Source organism: Theropithecus gelada, chromosome 20, assembly GCF_003255815.1.
Source record: "Theropithecus gelada isolate Dixy chromosome 20, Tgel_1.0, whole genome shotgun sequence".
Taxonomy (NCBI): Eukaryota; Metazoa; Chordata; class Mammalia; order Primates; family Cercopithecidae; genus Theropithecus; species Theropithecus gelada.
Window position 1 is genome coordinate 25104006 of NC_037688.1, and position 19345 is coordinate 25123350.

The 19345-nt window shown below is 42.7% G+C and overlaps 2 protein-coding genes across 2 annotated transcripts in view; one reads left to right on the forward strand and one right to left on the reverse strand.

The window, feature by feature from the left end:
• Nucleotides 1-8959, reverse strand: part of KCTD19 (potassium channel tetramerization domain containing 19) — a 38212-nt gene extending 29253 nt beyond the window's left edge. Inside the window, exons 1-2 of the mRNA XM_025371227.1 lie at nt 8899-8959; nt 2707-3003 (exon numbers count right to left, since the gene is read on the reverse strand). Coding sequence (XP_025227012.1) covers nt 2707-3003; nt 8899-8901 — 300 coding nt within the window. The 5' untranslated portion in view covers nt 8902-8959. The remainder of the gene's footprint in view (nt 1-2706; nt 3004-8898) is intronic.
• Nucleotides 8960-9047: 88 nt separating this feature from the next.
• The window catches only part of LRRC36 (leucine rich repeat containing 36), a 56524-nt gene continuing 46226 nt past the window's right edge, over nt 9048-19345 (forward strand). Inside the window, exon 1 of the mRNA XM_025370727.1 lies at nt 9048-9135. Coding sequence (XP_025226512.1) covers nt 9066-9135 — 70 coding nt within the window. The 5' untranslated portion in view covers nt 9048-9065. The remainder of the gene's footprint in view (nt 9136-19345) is intronic.

Here is a 19345-nt window from a genome sequence, read left to right on the forward strand (position 1 = left end):
CCTGAGTAGGGTCTAAAGACTAAGAATTGGCAAACTCCAATTTCTCCAAGCAAAGTATTTGCCCATTTAGTAAAAAAATCTGAGTATCTGATAGGCCTTAGCAGTGGGAAAGTGGTGGAAATGTGTAAAGCTGTTGATTAGCTTGAGGCGACTGTTGGTTCCCAGCTGTATTTACACTCTGCTTCAAGAAATAAACACTATTTCAGTTGGGCCAACTCAAATATTTATTTCTTTGAAAACACCATTTCCAAAGTGTAAGCACTTGTTTTACAGTCTTTTTTAGGGAGGCAGATCCACATGATTCTTCAAATACTTCTACTCCTCACACAACGTGGAACTTTGGAATTGGACCAACCCATTGGCTTCTGAGGTGCAGCCTCCCATTTAGAAGCTGCCTGTGGCTGGACATGGTGGCTCATGTTTGTAATCTCAGCACTTTGGGAGGCCAAGGCGGGCGGATAACTTGAGCTCAGGAGTTCAAGACTAGCCTGGCCAACATGGTGAAACCCTGTCTCTACTGAAAACACAAAAATTAGCCGAGTGTGGTGGCACAAGCCTGTAATCCCACCACTTGAAGCCTTAGGAAGGAGAATTGCTTGAACTCAGGAGGCGGAGGTTGCAGTGAGCCGAGATAGCGCCATTGCACTCCAGCCTGAGACAGAGCAAGACTCTATCTCAAAAAAAAAAAAAAAGCTGCTTCCTTGATATATTTTGTTTCAATTTGGGAAGTGAAGACAGCAAAGGGGTTAAAGGGCTTAATACACTGTACAATAAGCTTGTATTCTTTAAAATGTTCTTTAAAAAATTGCCTTGATCTCTGATTTTCTGCAACAAATAAGTTACTCCCTCCCTTCTACCTCAGAATGATGCCTTGGCATAGAGTCGTCAGCAATCCTGTCATGACAGGCCATTTAAGTGGTTTTGAAGCCACTTGTAAACAATTCTAGTACTCCATTCCTGGGGCAGCTGGAAAAAAATAATTAAATTCAAGAAGGTAGCTTGAAAAAGAAAAAGAAAAAAAAATACAGCAACTTGCCTGGGAATATATTAAGAATTTGTAGGCGAGGCACGGTGGCTCACGCCTATAATCCCAGCACTTTGGGAGGCTGAGGTGGGTGGATAACCTGGGGTCAGGAGTTCGAGACCAGCCTGGCCAACACGGTGAAACCCCATCTCTACTAAAAACACAAAAATTAGCCGGGTGTGGTGGCGGGTGCCTGTAATCTCAGCTACTCAGGAGGCTGAGGCAGGAGAATCACTTGAACCCGGGAGGCGGAAGTTGCAGTGAGCCGAGATTGCACCATTGCACTCCAGCCTGGGTGACAAGAGTGAAACTCCATCGCAAAGAAAAAAAAAAAAAGAATTTCTGATATTCCAAATATAGAATGACTTTTAAGAGAAAACACTGAATTATTTAGTAAGAAGCATCCATAAAAACATACACTATGAAATGTTCTCATTCCTCTATGGCCCAGATACGCATGGTCTATTTCAATTTTCTTCTAAAAAGTGTTGAGGTACAGTTGGTGGTTCACTGAGCTACACTGCAGCTTGTCAGGTTAGTGCTGATAGAGATGGAATAAACAACTTGTACAGACGGTAGGATTAATACGGAGGATGGTCAATAGTCCTTCCCAGTTGTAATATTTAGTTCTTCCAGGTTAAAAAGAATTGTTCAAAAACTACTGAATAAACTACTTAAGATCAGTCACAGAAATGATTTCTGTGGCTTGGAGAAAAATTAGGAAGGAAAGGTAATGTTTCTTGGCAGTACTTTAATGGTTTATAAGTAAAGGTATTTAAAGCTCTTATTATAATAATAATAATAATAATAAAGTTTCTTGGAAGACAAAGAAGTGATAGTAAAGGAAAGATTCTGCAGAACTTGTTTTTTTCTCTCTCTCTCTTGACATTTGGCCCAAGATGAGAACTTTTTGCTTTGCTGTAAATGCATCTTGTGTACCTAACAGGCACAATGAGAGGTGATATTCTTGATAAATCTTTTAGATTTTAAATCTCAGACATGATGTACATAGCAAATCCTAAAATGTCTAAAGTGTTCTCCTTTTAAGATTCAAAAAACAAAAACAAGAAGCAGCTTAATACAGGATTTTCAAGAGCCAGGGGCACCCTCTCAGTGGATAGTAAATCCCATTCTGGGTCCATGGTGGCTGCTAGTATAACTAAAGCACAGTTGGGATGAAGTCATTTATTAAGAATATGTAGGCTGGGTGTGGTGGCTCATGCCTGTAATCCCAGCTCTTAGGGAGGCCAAGGGAGCACTAAAGGAGGCCAATTAGAGAGGATAACTTGAGCCCAGGAGTTCGAGACCAATCTGGGCAACATGGAAAGGATTGGCTGGGCATGGTGGCATGCACCTGTGTTCCCAGCTACTCAGAGGGACTGAGGTGGGAGGCAGGAAGATCCTTTGGGCTTGGGAGGTAGAGGTTGCAGTGAGCTGTGATTGCAACAGACACCCTGTCTCAAAAAAACAAAAGCAGGTAATTTCAATGTATTGTTTTTTACTTTTTTTTCCTTTTTACTCACCCCTATACTAATGAGGAAATTATTTATTACTTTAACATACTTATTACATTTGCCCATTAAGAGGGTCATCTCAGCAACCAATATATAACAGGAAACAACATTTAGTGATGTAAAGCCATGTTACTGATCCACCACTCCCAGAAAACAAGAGCATCTTACCTGCAGCAAAGGCATCAGCTGCAAACCCAATGCTTGCTCATACAGCAAGTTCAGTTCCGCACAACTGGAGAAGGAGAGTTTGGAGGTGTAGAGGTAATAGTGCACGTGCCTAAATGTGGAACCATCTCTGTCAATAAATAGCCTCTGGCTTTCTGAAGAAGTCAAGGCTGAAGCCTCTTTCCACAGCAGGGAGTCTGGAAACTGAGAGAGTTTGCTTCTGGGAACCGAGAAATGCCAGCCCCCTACGTTGAAATGAAACAAGTCCTCTGATGATTCATGAGACATGCCAAACTCCTCCTAAAGGGGGAATGAAAAAGAGATCTATGCAAGAAAAAGAAATAAAAAGGCATCCAGATTGAAAAGGTAGAAATAAACTATCTCTGTTTGCTGATGACATGATCTTGTATGTAAAAAATCCTAAGGAATTCACCAGAAAACTATCAGAAATGAGTCCAGGCCAGGCATGGTGGTTCACACCTGTAATCCAAGCACTTTGGGAGCCTGAGGTGGGAAGATGGCTTGAGACCAGGAGTTTGAGGCTGCAGTGAGCTATGATTGTAACACTGTACTCTGGCCTAACAGAGCAAGATCCTATCTCAAAAAAGAAAAACAAACAAAACAAACAACAACAACACACAAAAATGAGCCCAACAAGTTTGAAAGATGCAGAGCAATATTAAAAAATGTTGTATTTTTATACTTTAGTAATGAACAATCTGAAAGTGAAATTAAGAAAACAATTCAATTCCATTTACAATAGCATCAAAAATAACATACTTAGGAATAAATTTAACAAAAGAATGAAATACATGTACACTGAAAACTTCAAAACATTGTGAAAATTTAAAAGACCTAAATAAATGAAAAAATATTTGATGCTCATGGATTGGAAGATTTAATATCATTAAGATGACAATAGTCTCCCAATTGATTTACAAATTCAACACAATCTCTGTGAAAATCCTGACTTTTTGCAAAAATTGAAAAGCTGATGCTAAAATTCATATGAACATACAAGGGACCCAGAATAGCTAAAACAGTCTTGAAAAAAGGAGAACAATGTTTAAGAAGTCACATTTCCCACTTTTTTTTTTGTAAAGGCAGACTGCCACATACAGTGCCTTATTAGGATGTGTCTGAAGTCTTGGAAGCTTGACTACCCTACGTGCTCCTACAATGGACCTTGAGAACTTGTTTGGAGGTTCTAGCTAAGAAGAGCAGATACTTGTATACCCTTGACTGAAGACAGGTCCTCCTTTATTGGGGATGGTCGTCCTCTTTGACTGAGCACGCAGCTTCAGGAGGGATGCACATGGAGCAGTGAGGGAAGAGGGGGGACACCCACCTAGCCAGCCAGATCAGCCAAATCAACCCTGGCAATCAATGAAGTGACAGATGTCACAGCCAGATCGCCCTCACATCCCCCACTTTTAAAACTTATTACAGGCCGGGCGGGGTGGCTCACGCCTGTAATCCCAGCACTTTTGGAGACCGAGGCGGGCAGATCACGAGGTCAGGAGATCAAGACCATCCTGGCTAACATGGTGAAACCCGTCTCTACTAAAAATACAAAAAAATTGGCCGGGCATGGTGGCGGGCGCCTGTAGTCCCAGCTACTCAGGAGGCTGAGATAGGAGAATGGCGTGAACCCGGGAGGTGGAGCTTGCAGTGAGCCGAGATTGCGCCACTGCACTCCAGCCTGGGCGACAGAGCGAGACTCCGTCTCAAAAAAAAAAAAAAAAAAAAACTTATTACAAAGCTAGATCAAGAGACAGTGGGCCGGGTGCGGTGGCTCAAGCCTGTAATCCCAGCACTTTGGGAGGCCGAGACGGGCGGATCATGAGGTCAGGAGATCAAGACCATCCTGGCTAACACGGTGAAACTCCGTCTCTACTAAAAATACAAAAAACTAGCCGGGCGAGGTGGCGGGCGCCTGTAGTCCCAGCTACTCTGGAGGCTGAGGCAGGAGAATGGCGTAAACCCAGGAGGCAGAGCTTGCAGTGAGCTGAGATCTGGCCACTGCACTCCAGCCTGGGCGACAGAGTGAGACTCCACCTCAAAAAAAAAAAAAAAAAAAAAAAAAAAAGACAGTGTGCTACTGGCATAAGGATAAATATAAAGCTAAATGGAATAGAATTGAGAGTACAGAATAAAACCCTTACATTTATGATCAATTGAATTTTGATAAGTGATTCAAGATGATTCAATGGATAAAGAATAGTCCTTATAAAAAGTGGTGCTGGGACAACTGCCCATCCATATGCATAAAATATAATAACAATAATAATAAAGTTGGACACCTACCTCACCCCACAGACAAAAATTAGCTCCAAGTGAAACACAGACTTAAAACTATAAAATCCTTTTTAACCCACAGAAATGGAACAAAATATTTGCAAATCATTTGTCTGATAAAGAATTTGTTTTTAGAATATATAAAGAACTCATAAACTCAATAATAAAAAGACAACCAAATTCGAAAATTGGCCAAGCATCTAAATAGACATTTCTCCAAAGAATATATACAAATGACCAATAGCACGAAAAAAGATGCTCAACATCCTTAGTCATCAGAAAAATGCAAATCAAAACCCACAACAAAATGCTACTTCACACCCATTAGTATGGCTAGAATGAAAACAATAGATAATAACAAGTGTCGACAAAGAAACCAGGACCCCCATGCACTGCTGGTGGAGGTGTAAAATGGTGCAGGCACTTTGGAAAACAGTTTGGTGAGTCCTGAAAATGTTAAGCATGGAGTTATTCTACTATGAGCCAGCAATTCCACTCCTAGGTGTGCACTTAAGAGAAATAAAGACGTATGTCCACACCAAAATTTCTAGACTAATGTTCAAGAACATAATAGCCAAAAGGCGGGAATAAACCTAACGTCCATCAACTGACAGATGAGTAAATAAAATGTAGTATATCCATAAATGGAATATTGTTTGTCAATAAGAAGGAATGGGATGAACATGGTGGCTCGTGCTTGTAATCCCAGCACTTTGGGAGATTGAGGCAGGAGATTCGCTTGAGCCCAGGAGTTTGAGGCTACAGTGAGCTGTGATCATGCCATTGCACTCCAGCCCGGGCGACAGAGCAAGGCACATCTCTAAAAAAATAAAAAATAAAAAGGAATGAAGTACTGATACATGATAACAACATGGATGAAACTTGAAACATTATGCCAAGGGAAAGAAGCCAAACACAAAAAATCACATATGATTCCATCCACATGCAATGTGCAGACAACGCAAATTTCTAGAGATAGAAAATAGATTAATGGTTGCCTAGGGCTGGAGAGGCTATGGGGAGATGGGGTGTGACTACTAATGAGAATGGGATTTCTTTTGGAGATGGTGAAAACGTTCTAAAATTGATTGTGATGACAGTTGCTCAACTCTGAACATACTAAAACCCACTAAATTGTACATATTAAAATGTGTGAATTATAAGGTATGTGAATTATATCTCAATAAATCTGTTAAAAAAATAGATGAGGTACTGTCCATTCTATGGAGCACATGCAGAACTCTCTTGGGATCTTACCTGCAGAGACATTACATTACTGGGGGATGAATGCTGTAGATACCTTTTCATATATACAAAGGCAGCAAAGATCACTAACCTTCCTCAGCTCATTGTTAAAAGTTTAAGGTCATCTGTACATCTGTTGGACAAGAGGTTGTTGAAAAAAAATATGTATTTTTTTTTTTGAGACGGAGTCTCGCTCTGTCGCCCAGGCTGGGGTGCAGTGGCTGGATCTCAGCTTACTGCAGGCTCCGCCTCCCGGGTTTACGCCATTCTCCTGCCTCAGCCTCCAGAGTAGCTGGGACTACAGGTGCCTGCCACCGCGCCCTGCTAGTTTTTTTGTATTTTTTAGTAGAGACGGGATTTCACCATGTTAGCCAGGATGTTCTCGATCTCCTGACCTCGTGATCCGCCCGTCTCGGCCTCCCAAAGTGCTGGGATTATAGGCTTGAACCACCGCACCCGGCCGAAAAAAAATATTTTAAGGTCATCTATTTATAAGTAAATTGTCTTCTTTGCTTCAAGATGACCTAGTTTATCAATATGATGGAAAAGTAGAGAGCCATCAAACATACAAACCATCCATATCAAATTTTAAAATAAAGGGCACTACCCTTGTAAAAACATTTTTTAAAGGATAGTAAATAGTATATAGAATTTTACCTAAAAAGAACCATAAAACAATATCAAATTCTAATTAAAAATTGTGCATGCTGAAGTGATGGGACTGCAATGTACTGATATCTTCAATTTATCTTGAGATGAATTTTAAAAAGACAGATTGATGGATAGATAGGATTGCTAGATGGACATGTAATAAAACAAATATGAGCAAAATGTTGATTGTAGAATGTAGATGGTGGATATATGGTGCTCACTGTACAATTCTTTCAATCTTTCTGAATGTTTATAAAATTGCATTAAGACGTTCGTGGGTGAAAAAGAGTGTTAAAGTAAGAGGTGATTACTTAAGAAAGGAAAAGCTCCCTGCTCCAGAAAGAACCTGCATTTCCTATTCTGACAGCTAAGGAAAGAAAATAAATGCATGTAAGAAAGAATGGGATGGGCATCTCTCCCACAGCAAGCCTAGTCTAAATATTCAGACATAAGGAAGAGCAATTATATATGCCACATTTGAGACTAGAAGAGTTCAAGGGGGTATTAAGAGAAAGATGACAAATTGTGAAATGACTTCATAAACTGACAGAAGCAGAGCCAGAAAAATCAATCTAATGAGCTAACCTAGGATTCTAAGTCCCAGCCCTTCTAAAAGCCCTTCTACAAGTTCATGTTCAGGAAAAGGCTGAACGTGACACATGGAGTGACTAAGGGTCCCACCTAGACCAGAAATCATAAATATGCAAGGAAGGACTCTTGATTCTGCTTGCTGTTCTCCTTAAAGGTGGCTGAGAGCTCAGTAGGGGGTGCTGAGAGTGTGCAGATGTTGGATGCCAAAGAAAACCTACTCCTCGCAGGTGATCCCCAGTTCTGGTCTCAGTTCCTCTTTTCTTGTTAAGAATAGGGTGTGACAAGAGGGTCCTGGCTCCTTCTTACATACATGTCCCATCCACAGGTGGGCTCTCAAGAAGTGCCTGCTGGAGTAAGGGTAGGGGTTAGGGATGCAGCTGTTCTTTCCCAAAGACTGCTCAGGGGCTGCTTAGTGCAGAGCTATCCCAGTCTGGGGACAGCCCTCAGTCACAGGCAAGCTTAGGGGGACCTGTGGTGCTTGAAAGACAAAAGGCTTCTTGCCAGACTGACTTCAGGAAACGGGATAGCCCTAAAGCAGTCATCCCCACCCCATTACAAAGAGCTTCTCTCTTTCCCACGCTGATCCCTCTACCTCAAAGAAGCTCCGTCCAAGTAAATTTCTTCTTCTTCTTCTTGTGTTTTTTTGAGACAAGGTCTGGCTCTGTCACCCAGGTTGCCCAGGCTGGAGTGCAGTGGCGCAATCTCGGTTCACTGCAACCTCCACCTCCCGGGTTCAAGCAATTCTCCTGCCTCAGCCTCCCGAGTAGCTGGGACTACAGGCCGTGTCACCACGCCCAACTAATTTTTGTATTTTTAGTAGAGATAGGGTTTCACCATCTTGGCCAGGCTGGTCTTGAACTCCTGACCTCAGGTGATCCGCCCACCTCGGCCTACCAAAGTGCTGAGATTACAGGTGTGAGCCACCGCTCCCAGCCCGTCCAACTCAATTTCTAGAGCTAGAACCGCCTCATACTCTAAAGACAGGACCACAACTCCTTAGAGCCAGGATTCCCAACCTTTCAGATCTGGAGCTCCCCATTACGCCTTAGAGTTCTGTCCCCACGCTCCAGTCCTTCAGATCTGGATCCCCCCTTCACACACACCCTTTCCTTGCCCCAGAGTCAGCATCCCCAGCGCTGAGATGTGAAGACCTCCCGTCAAAGGGGCACACCCCCAGCCCTCAGACCCGGAGTTCCCCACATCCTCAGAGCCAGAACACTTCATTCCCTCAAGACCGCGTTCTTCTAACTCCTCAGAGCCAAACCCCCAAATCCTTCCCAGGTGGGGGCCCCTCGCTCTCCCCCGTTCCCCAGACCAGGTCTCGCACCACGTAGCCCTAATCCTTGGCCACAACGACCCCCATTCGCTGCTTTGGTGCTTTTGGCGCCCCCGCCAGGGCGGGCTCCGTACCATGGTCGCGGCTTCAGCTGCGGGCGGACGGGCTTGTGACCCAGCCAATAACGGCTCCCGGGGTCGCGGTGGCGCGCGGGAGGTGGGGGTTGGGGGCGTGGCAGTGGGCGGGACCTGGCGCGCGCCGGGTGTTCTCGCGGGCGGCGGCAGGTGAGCGGCGGGAGGAGATGGCGGAGCAGTGGGAGCTGGACGAGGAAGGCATCCGCCGCCTGGGGGCGCTGACGCTGGAGCAGCCGGGTAGAGTCTGGCCGGGAAGTTGTGGACCGGGAATATAGGGTCAGAAGCTGTGGAAAGAGAACTGAGGTGGAAGCAGGGGAACCTGAGATAGAGGAGAGAGAACCACAGAGAAGCGGTACCTGAGGCTGAGGGGGGCGGTGGGTAACTTGAGGCAGAAGGTTAGAGGGAGGTGGAGGTGGAGGTGGAGGAAACCGGGGAGTGTGGGGCAGAGCCCGAGGAGTTGAGAGAGAAGAGGGGAGTGTGTAGTAGGGAATGAGAAACAAGGTTAACAGGGGACCCTGCGGCAGGTGACAGAACTGCCGGGGACGGTGGCTCACCCCTATAATCCCAGCACTTTGGGAGGCGGAGGCAGGTGGATCACCTGAGCCTGGCCAACATGGTGAAACCCCGTCTCTACTGAAATACAAAAATTAGCCGGGCGTGGTGGCTCATGTCTGTAATCCCAGCTACTAGGGAGGCTGAGGCAGGAGAATCGCTTGAACCCGGGAGGCGGAGGTTGCAGTGAGCCGAGATCGCACCACTGCACTGCAGCCTGGGCCACAGAAAGACTCCGTCTCAAAAGTAAATAAATAAATAAATAAATAAATTCCTATTAGACATCCAAGTGTAGGATACCTAGTAGGCAGTTGGATATATGGATCTGGCCCTCAGAGGAGAGGTCAGGGTTAGAGATGTAAATTTTGAAGACATTAGCAATAGGTGGTATTTAAAGCCACGGGAGTGGAAGAACTCAGCTAAGGAGAGAATGTCGATGGAGAAGTGAAAGAAAGCTTAAGACTCAACCTTGGAATATTTCAGTGTTTAGAGGTTGAATAGAGGAAAAATGTGGTATCTTGGAATTTGAGAAGGGGTAGTGTATGGTAACAGCAATGGCCAACTATGCCAAATGCTATTGACAGGCTGAGCAACTTAAATGCAGAGTGTCTGTTTGATTTAGCAACATGTAACTTACTGGTGACCTTGACAGAGGGAGTTTTGGGAGAGTGGGGAGGAGGGAAACCAGATTGGAGTGGGATGAAAAAGGGAATGATATTTGAGGGGAAGAGACAGTGAAAGTAAGAACTTTTGCTGAAAATTTTAGCTGTAAAAGAGACTACAGAAATGGATGGTAGCTGAAGTGTATAATGTGCAGTCAAGAGCAGTTATGACAGAACAGGATATATTAGAGCATGTCGGTAGTCTAATGATTAATTATTTGGTAGAGAGGGGAAAATATGTAATTATTTACTCATTTTGACTGTTAAAATAATTCAATTAATTTATTCTGTGGGTAATATAATAATTGTACAGTGAGAAGAAAGTCTTGACTCCCCCATCCCTGTCTCATAGGCCTACTTCCCCTTCCTAAAGGCAATTACTGTAACCAGTATCTTGTATGGTTTTCCAGAAATATTCTCTACATATATAAGCATATATTACTTATTTTATAATTTTATATTATGGCAATTTTCAAATATATACAAGAGTAGAGATAACAGAATAATAAACTCCATTAGCCTACCTCAACAGTTATCATCAATTCATGGCCAAGCTTCTTTCACGTTTACCTCACCTATCCTCCACCCACCCCCAAACCCCTACACTGACTATTTTGAAGCAAATTTCAAGTATATTATTTCCTCCATAAATATTTCAGTATGTATTTAATTAATTATTTATTTATTTTATTATTTTTCAGATAGAGTTTTGCTCTGTCACCCAGGCTGGAGTGCAGTGGCACAATCTTGGCTCACTGTAATCTCTGCCTCCCCATTTCAAGTGATTCTCCTGCCTCAGCCTCCCGAGTAGCTGGGACGACAGGCACCCACCATCACACCCAGCTAATTTTATATTTTTAGTAGTGACAGGGTTTTGCCAATTTGGCCAAGCTGGTCTTGAACTCCTGATCTCAAGTGATCCACCCACCTCAGCCTCCCTAAATAGAGCTGGGATTATAAGCGCAAGCCATAGCACCCGGCCAGTATGTATTTTTAAAAGATAAGATCACTTAAAAAAAATCACATATGCAACCTAAAAAATTTAACAGTAACTTCTGTTTTTGGTTTTGTTTTGTTTTTGAGATGGAGTCTGGCTCTGTTGCCCAGGCTGGAGTGCAATGGCATGATCTCAGCTCACTGCAACCTCTGCCTCCCGGGTTCAAGCAATTCTCCTGCCTCAGCTTCCTGAGTAGCTGAGATTTCAGGCGTGCACCACCATGCCCGGCTAATTTTTTTGTATTTTTAGTAGAGATGGGATTTCACCATGCTTGCCAGCCTAGTCTTGAACTCCTGACCTCAAGTGACTCGGCCTCCCAAAGTGAACAGTAATTTCTTGATATCATAAAATATCCAACTAGTGTTCTTATTTCCCCAATTGTCCTATACTTTTTAAAAATTAGAGTCCATGGCCGGGTGTGGTGGCTCATGCCTGTAATCCTAGCACTTTGGGAGGCCAAAGTGGGCAGATCACTGGAAGCCAGGAGTTCAAGACCAGCCTGGCCAACATGGTGAAACCCTATCTCTATTAAAAATACAAAAATTAGCCAGACATGATGGCTCACACCTGTAATCCCAACTACTTGGGAGGCTGAGGCAGGAGAATCACTTGAACCTGGGAGACAGAGGTTGTAGTGAGCTGAGATTGCGCCACTGTACTCCAGCCTGGGCGACAGAGCAAGGCTCCATCGAAAAAATAAAATAAAATAAGAATCCATATATGGTCCATATATTGCAACTGGTTTATATATGTCTTAAGTCTTATTTGATCTGTAGGCTCCCCCTTTTTTTCCCTCGCATTTTCAATTATTTTTGAAGAAACTGGCTTCAAAAGAGTTTACTATAACCTGAATTTTGCTCATTGCATTCCTGAGATGTTTAACATTTTCCCAAGTTCCCTGTGCTTCCTGTGAATTGGTAGTTAGATGAGGCTTAATCACATTCAGGTTGGATTATTATTATTATTATTTTTTTGCAAGACAATTTCATAGGTAATAGTGTATGTTTATGTTAGGAAGTATATGGTGCCTAGTGTTCTTTCTTTTTGTGATATCAGCCATTGAATATGATTACCTAAGTTAATTCATTAGGGATTGCAAAATGGTAATTGTCTATTTCTTTCATTTTTCTTCATTAACTGTAATACTTCCATAAAGAGAAATTTCCTCACATCAACTGTTTGCTTATCCTGAGGTACAGTTTGTATAGGAAAGCCAGCATAAAAGCTTGATTTTTTTTCACCTTATATACCAGCTTTCAGAATGATGATTTATTTTCTTAGCATTCTCCAAAGATGACCAGTGAGGACTGTTTTGCTTTTTCAGTATCATTATAAACTCATCGATTTAAATATATGTCTTAGGGCTGGGCATGGTGGCTCACACCTATAATCCCAGCACTTTGGGAGGCCAAGGCGGATGGATCACCTGAGGTCAGGAGTTCAAGACCAGTCTGGCTAACATGGCGAAACCTTGTCTTTACTAAAAATACAAAAAAAAAAATTAGCCTGGCATGGTGGCAGTCGCCTATATTCCCAGCTACTCAGGAGGCTGAGGCAGGAGAATCCCTTGAGCCTGGGAAGCAGAGGTTGCAGTGAGCTGAGATCACACCACTGCATTCACTGGATGAAAGAGTGAGACTCAGTCTCAATCAATCAATCAATCAATGTCTTAGTCCCTTTTCTCTTGTCGTAACAGAATACCATAGACTGGGTAATTTATAAAGAAAAGAAGTTGATTTGGCTCATGGTTCTGGAGGCTGGGAAGTCCAAGAGCATGGTGCCAGCATCTGGTGAGGGTCATTCCATAGTGGAAGGGCAGAAGGTGCATGCATGAGATGAGAGAGAGAGAGAAAGAGAAGACTGAACTCCTTCCTTTATTAGGATAACTAACTCCCATGATAACTAACTCCACCATAACAGCATGAAGCCACCATTGACCTAATCACCTCTTAGAGGCCCCACCTCCCAGTACTGTTACATTGGCAATTACGTTTCAACATGAAAGCTGGGCATGGTGGTGGCTTACACACTTTGGGAGGCCAGGGAGGAGGATGAGGTCAGGTATTTGAGACCAACCTGGGCAACATAGCAAGATCCTGTCTCTACGAAAAATTTAAAAATTAACTGGGTGTGGTGGTGTGGTGTACCTATAGTCCCAGCTACTCAGGAGGCTGAAGTGGAAGGATCCTCTGACCCCAGGAGTTTTAGGCTGCAGTGCACTATGATAGTGCCACTGCACTCCAGTCTGGGTGACAGAGCAAGACCCTGTCTCTGAATACATTAATACATTTCATCATGAGTTTTGGAGGGGACATTCAAACCATAGCAATATATTTCAATATATGTTTTAATCCATTATAGTTATTATCATAATTGATATTCAGTTTATCCTAACTTTAGTTAATAGGTGATCTTTCTTTTTTTTTTTTTTTTTTGAGATGGAGTCTCGCTCTGTCGCCCAGGCCGCGCCCGGCCCATAGGTGATCTTTCAAGTTGACTCCTGAGATCTTTTTAAAAAAGTTTTATGGCTGGGTGCGGTGGCTCACACCTGTAATCCCAGCACTTTAGGAGGCCAAGGGGGCGGATCACCTGAGGTTGGGAGTTTGAGACCAGCCTGGCCAGCATGGTGAAACCCCATCTCTACTAAAACTACAAAAATTAGCTGGGTGTGGTGGCGCATGCCTGTAATCCCAGCTACTTGGGAGGCTGAGGCAGAAGAATTGCTTGAACCCAGAAGGCGGAGGTTGCAGTGAGCCAAGATCATGCCATTGCACTCCAGTCTGGGTAATGAGAGCAAAATTCCATCTCAAAAAAAAAAAAAAGTTTTAATTATTAGAAACATTCATTGTCATTATAAACAAGTTAAAGGTTAATTCAATTTCCAAATGAGCTGTAAATGTAATGGTTTTCATTAGAGAGACTACTTGATTTGTTGCATTTTAAAAATATATAATTCACATACTATAAAGTTCACCATTTTATTATTTATTTATTTATTTATTTTGAGACAAGAGTCTTGCCCTATTGCTCAGGCTGGAGTGCAGTGGCCCGACCTCAGCTCAATGTAACGTCTATCCCAGGTTCAAGCAATTCTCCTGCCTCAGCATCCCGAGTAGGTTGGACTGCAGGCATGTGCCACCATACCCTGCTAATTTTTGTATTTTTAGTAGAGACAGGGTTTTACCATGTTGGCCAGGCTGGTCTCGAACTCCGGACTTCAAGTGATCCACCTGCCTCTGCCTCCCAAAGTGCTGGGATTACAGGCATGAGCCACCACTCCCGGCCCCATTTAAAAAATATATAATTCAGGGTCATTTTGTACATTTACAATGTTGTACAAGCATCATCACTATATGTATAGTTCCAGAACATTTTCATCAACCCATTAGGCAGTCACACCTCATTTCCCACTACTCCCGGCTCCTGGCAACCACTAAACTGCTTTCTGTCTCTGTGGATTTACCTCTGCTGGGTATTTCATATCATTGGAATCAAATAATATGTAGCCTTTTCTGTCTGGCTTCTTTGACTTAGTATGGTATTTTCATTATTCATTCATATTTCAGCATGTATCAATACTTCATTCCTTTTTTTAAAAAAATTAATAGACTGTTTTTTAGAGAAGTTTTAGGTTTACAGAGAAATTGGGCATAAAGTACAGAGAGTTCTCATATACCCTTACCTCCCTTGCACCTCTCCCCACCCACCCCGTTTCCCTTAATTTTAATATCTTGCATTATTGTGGTATATTACGATTTATGAACCAATATTGATGTTATTATTAACTAAAGTTCATAGTTTACATTAGCGCTCACTTTTCGTGTTGTACAATTCTATGGTTTTTGACAATTATGTCGTGTCCACCAATTTTATTTTATTTTTTTTGAGACAGTCTTGCTCTGTCTCCCAGGCTGGAGTGCAGTGGCGCCATCTCGGCTCACTGCAAGCTCAGCCTCCTGGGTTCAGGCCATTCTCCTGCCTGAGCCTTCCGAGTTGCTGGGACTACAGGCGCCCACCACTGTGCCTGGCTAATTTTTTGTATTTTTAGTAGAGATGGGGTTTCACCGTGGTCTCGATCTCCTGACCTCATGATCCGCCCGCCTCAGCCTCCCAGAGTGCTGGGATTACAGGCGTGAGCCACCGCGCCCAGCCGTCTACCATTATTTTTTATTATTTTTTGAGGCACAGTCATGCTCTGTTGCCCAGGCTGGAATGCAGTGGCATCATCTCAGCTCACTGCAACCTCCGCCTCCTGGGTTCAAGTGATTCTCATGCCTCAACCTTCCGAGTAGCTGGGACTGCAGGCGCGTGCCACCATGCCTGGCTAATTTTTAAATTTTTAATAGAGACGGGGGCCGGGCGCGGTGGCTCAAGCCTGTAATCCCAGCACTTTGGGAGGCCGAGACGGGCGGATCACGAGGTCAGGAGATCGAGACCATCCTGGCTAACCCGGTGAAACCTCGTCTCTACTAAAAAAATACAAAAAACTAGCCGGGTGAGATGGCGGGCGCCTGTAGTCCCAGCTACTCGGGAGGCTGAGGCAGGAGAATGGCGTAAACCCGGGAGGCGGAGCTTGCAGTGAGCTGAGATCTGGCCACTGCACTCCAGCCTGGGCCACAGAGCCAGACTCCGTCTCAAAAAAAAAAAAAAAAAAAATAGAGACGGGATTTCACCATGTTGGCCAGGCTGGTCCCAAACTCCCAACCTCAGGTAATTCACCTGCCCCGACCTCCCAAAGTGCTGGGATTATAAGCATGAGCCACCGCGCCTGGCCAGTCGTGTCCACCATTATAATACCGGTTTTACTAACCTAAAAATCCCCTGTGCCCCACCATCTGTTTATCCCTCCCTCACCCCAAACTCCTGACAACCGCTAATCTTTTTATTGTTGCCTTTTTCAGAATGTCATATAGTTGGAATCATATAGTATGTAACCTTTCAAACTAATTTCTTTCACTTAGCAATATGTATTTAAGGCTCCTCCATGTCTTTCCATGGTTGATAGCCCATTTCTTTTTATTGCTGAATAATATTCCACTCTGTGGATGTACCATTGCTTGCTTATTCATTTACCTGTTGAAGGACATCTTGGTTGCTCCCAAGTTTTGGTAATTATGAAGAAAGCTGCTGTAAACATTCATGTGCAGGTTTGGGGGTGGACATAAAGTTTCAACTCACTTGAGTAAATACCAGGGGATTTACTAGATCGTATAATAAGATTGTGTTTAGCTTTGCGAGAAACTGCCAAATTGTCTTCTCAGATAGCTTCACCATTTTGTATTCCCACTGGCAATGAATGAGAGTTCCTTTTGCCCCACATCCTCCCTAACATTTAGCATTGTCAAAGTTTTAAGATTTGGGCCATTCTAACAAATTTATAGTGGTATCTCATTTTAATTTGTAATTTCCTAATGATGTATGATGTTGACCATTTTTTCGTATGTTTGTTTAGTGGAGTGTCTGGTTTGGGTTATTTTTACTGTTTTTTAGAGACAGGGTCTTGCTATATTGCCCAGGCTGGACTTGAACTTATGGGCTCAAGCAATCCTTCTGTCTCAGCCTCCCCAGTAGCTGGGACTACAGGTATGTGCCACTGCATCCAGTTTTTCTTTTGCCTACTTTTTTTTTTTTTTTGGAAATAGGGTAATCTTACTTGGTTGCCTAGGTTGGAGTGCAGTGGTGCCATCATGACTCACTGTAGCCTTGAATTTCTGGTTTCAAGTGATCCTCCCACTTCAGCCTACCAAGTAGCTAGGACCACTGGCCTGTGCTACCACACTCGGCTAATTTTTTTAAATTTTTTGTAGAGACAGAGTCCCGCTATGTTGCCCAGGCTTGTCTCAAACTCCTGGCCTCAAATGATCTGCCTGCCTTGGCCTCCCAAAGTGCTGGGATTACAGACTTGAGCCACCGTGCCAGGCCCATCATTCCTTTTTATGGCTAAGTAATAGTCCTTCTTGTGAATATACCACATTTTTGTTTATTCATTCATCTGTTGATGGGCATTTGGGTTGTTTTCATCTTTTGGATATTGTGAATAATGCTGCTATAGATGTTGGTGTACAAATATTTGTTCAGGTCCTTGCTTTCAATTATTTTGGATATATACCCAGAAGTGGAGTTATTCTATTGTTCTTTTGTGCTCTTATTTTCATTCTTTTGTCTTCATTTCAAAAATGACCTTTTAATTTTTATTATTTCTTTTTTTTTTTTTTTTTTTTGAGATGGAGTTTCACTCTTGTTGCCCAGGCTGGAGTGCAATGGCGTGATCTCAGCTCACTGCAGCCTCCACCTCCTGGGTTCAAGTGATTCTCCTGCCTCAGCCTTCTCAGTAGCTAGGATTATAGGCATGTGCCACCATGCCCGGCTAATTTTTTTTGTATTTTTAGTAGAGACAGGGTTTTGCCATGCTGGTCAGTCTGGTCTCGAACTCCTGGCCTCAGGTGGTCTGCCCACCTCTGCCTCCCAAAGTTCTGGGATTATAGGCATGAGCCACTGCACCCGGCCTAATTTTATTATTTCTTGAATTCTGCCTTCTCTATATTCAAATCTTTTTTTTTTTCCTTTTTAATCATCTTTCTGAATTTGTCTAATTTACATTTTTCAGTTAATTCCCACATTTTTGGGTCTCAAGATCCCTTTACACCTTAAAAAATTATTGAGGGCTGGGTGTGGTGGTTCATGCCTGTAATCCCAGCACTTTGGGAGGCCGAGGAGGGTGGGTTACCTGGGGTTGGGAGTTCCCAACATGGGAAACTCTATCTCCACTAGAAATACAAAATTAGCTGGACGTGGTGGCGTATATCTGTAATTCCAGCTACTTGGGAGGCTGAGGCAGGAGAATCGCTTGAACCCAGGAGGCAGAGGTTGTGGTGAGCTGAGATGGCACCATTGCACTCTAGCCTGGGCAACAAGAGTGAAACTCCGTCTCAAAAAAAAAAAAAATTATTGAGGACCTCAAAGAGCTTTTGTTAATGTGGACTGTATCTACTAATATCTACCATACAGAAATTAAAACTGAGAAAAATTTAAAATATTTCTTAATTTATTAATAGGTAAACGTAACATAGACATTGTATGTTAATATAAATATTTTTATGAAAAATAACTATATTTCCCAAAATAAAAAAACAGTGAAGAAAGTATCACTGATTTATATTCTTATAAACCTCCTTCATGTTTTGTTTAAAATAAGACAGCTAGATTCTCATACCTGCTTCTGTATTTAATGTGTTATGATATATTGTTTTGCTTGAAATCTTTTGTGTGAAAAAAGTCTGGCCTCATACAGAAATGTAGTTAGAAAAGGAAGGAATATTTTAATAGTCTTTCATCGAATTTTTTATATTATTCTTTGATACAATATGAAAACAGGATAAGTGATAGTTTCTTAAAGTTTAGTTGAATGTGGAATCTGAAATAACATCAATGAAATTTTTGTACTGTTACTTCAAAATCTACTGGTATATCTTACATATGGATGAATCTTTTACCCATGCATGATTTTGTAACATTACGCATTGGTCATTTGAAAATATTGACTCACCAAGTTACATAGATCTTCCAAATATTGACAAATTTGATTATATGATGTTTAAAAATCATGTTTGTTAATATCATCATCAATGTCATTTGAAAAATCAAGGGTTGAGAAGCTGTCAAGTTCATAGTGGCAGTTATAAGCTTTTCAGATTTCTAATTTCTGCTTAGAAGCTGAATTTTTGTTTTTGTTTTTTTTCTTGAGACAGAGTCTCGCTCTGTCGCCCAGGCTGGAGTGTAGTGGTGCGATCTCGGCTCACTGCAACCCCTGTCTCTTGGATTCAAGCGATTCTCCTGCCCTAGCCTCCTGAGTAGCTGGGACCACAGGCATGTGCCACCATGCCTGGCTAAATTTTGTATTTTTGGTAGAGACGTGGTTTCACCGTGTTGGTCAGGCTGGTCTTGAACTCCCGACCTCAAGTGATCTGCCCGCCTCAGCCTCCCAAAGTGTTGGGATTACAGACATGAGCCACCACACCTAGCCATGATTCATTCTTAAGGTGCCAATAGCTGTTGCTCTTGTACCGTTAGTGTAAATATTAATACTGTTAAAAAAAAAAAAGGCAATTAGTGTCTTCATATTATCATGAAAATACTTTCTTAAAAGTAGTTTTCACTTTGTGGACCCCTGTACATGTTTCAGGGACCTCCAGGGGTTTAGGGACCATACTTTGAGAGCTGCTACATTGCTATGATG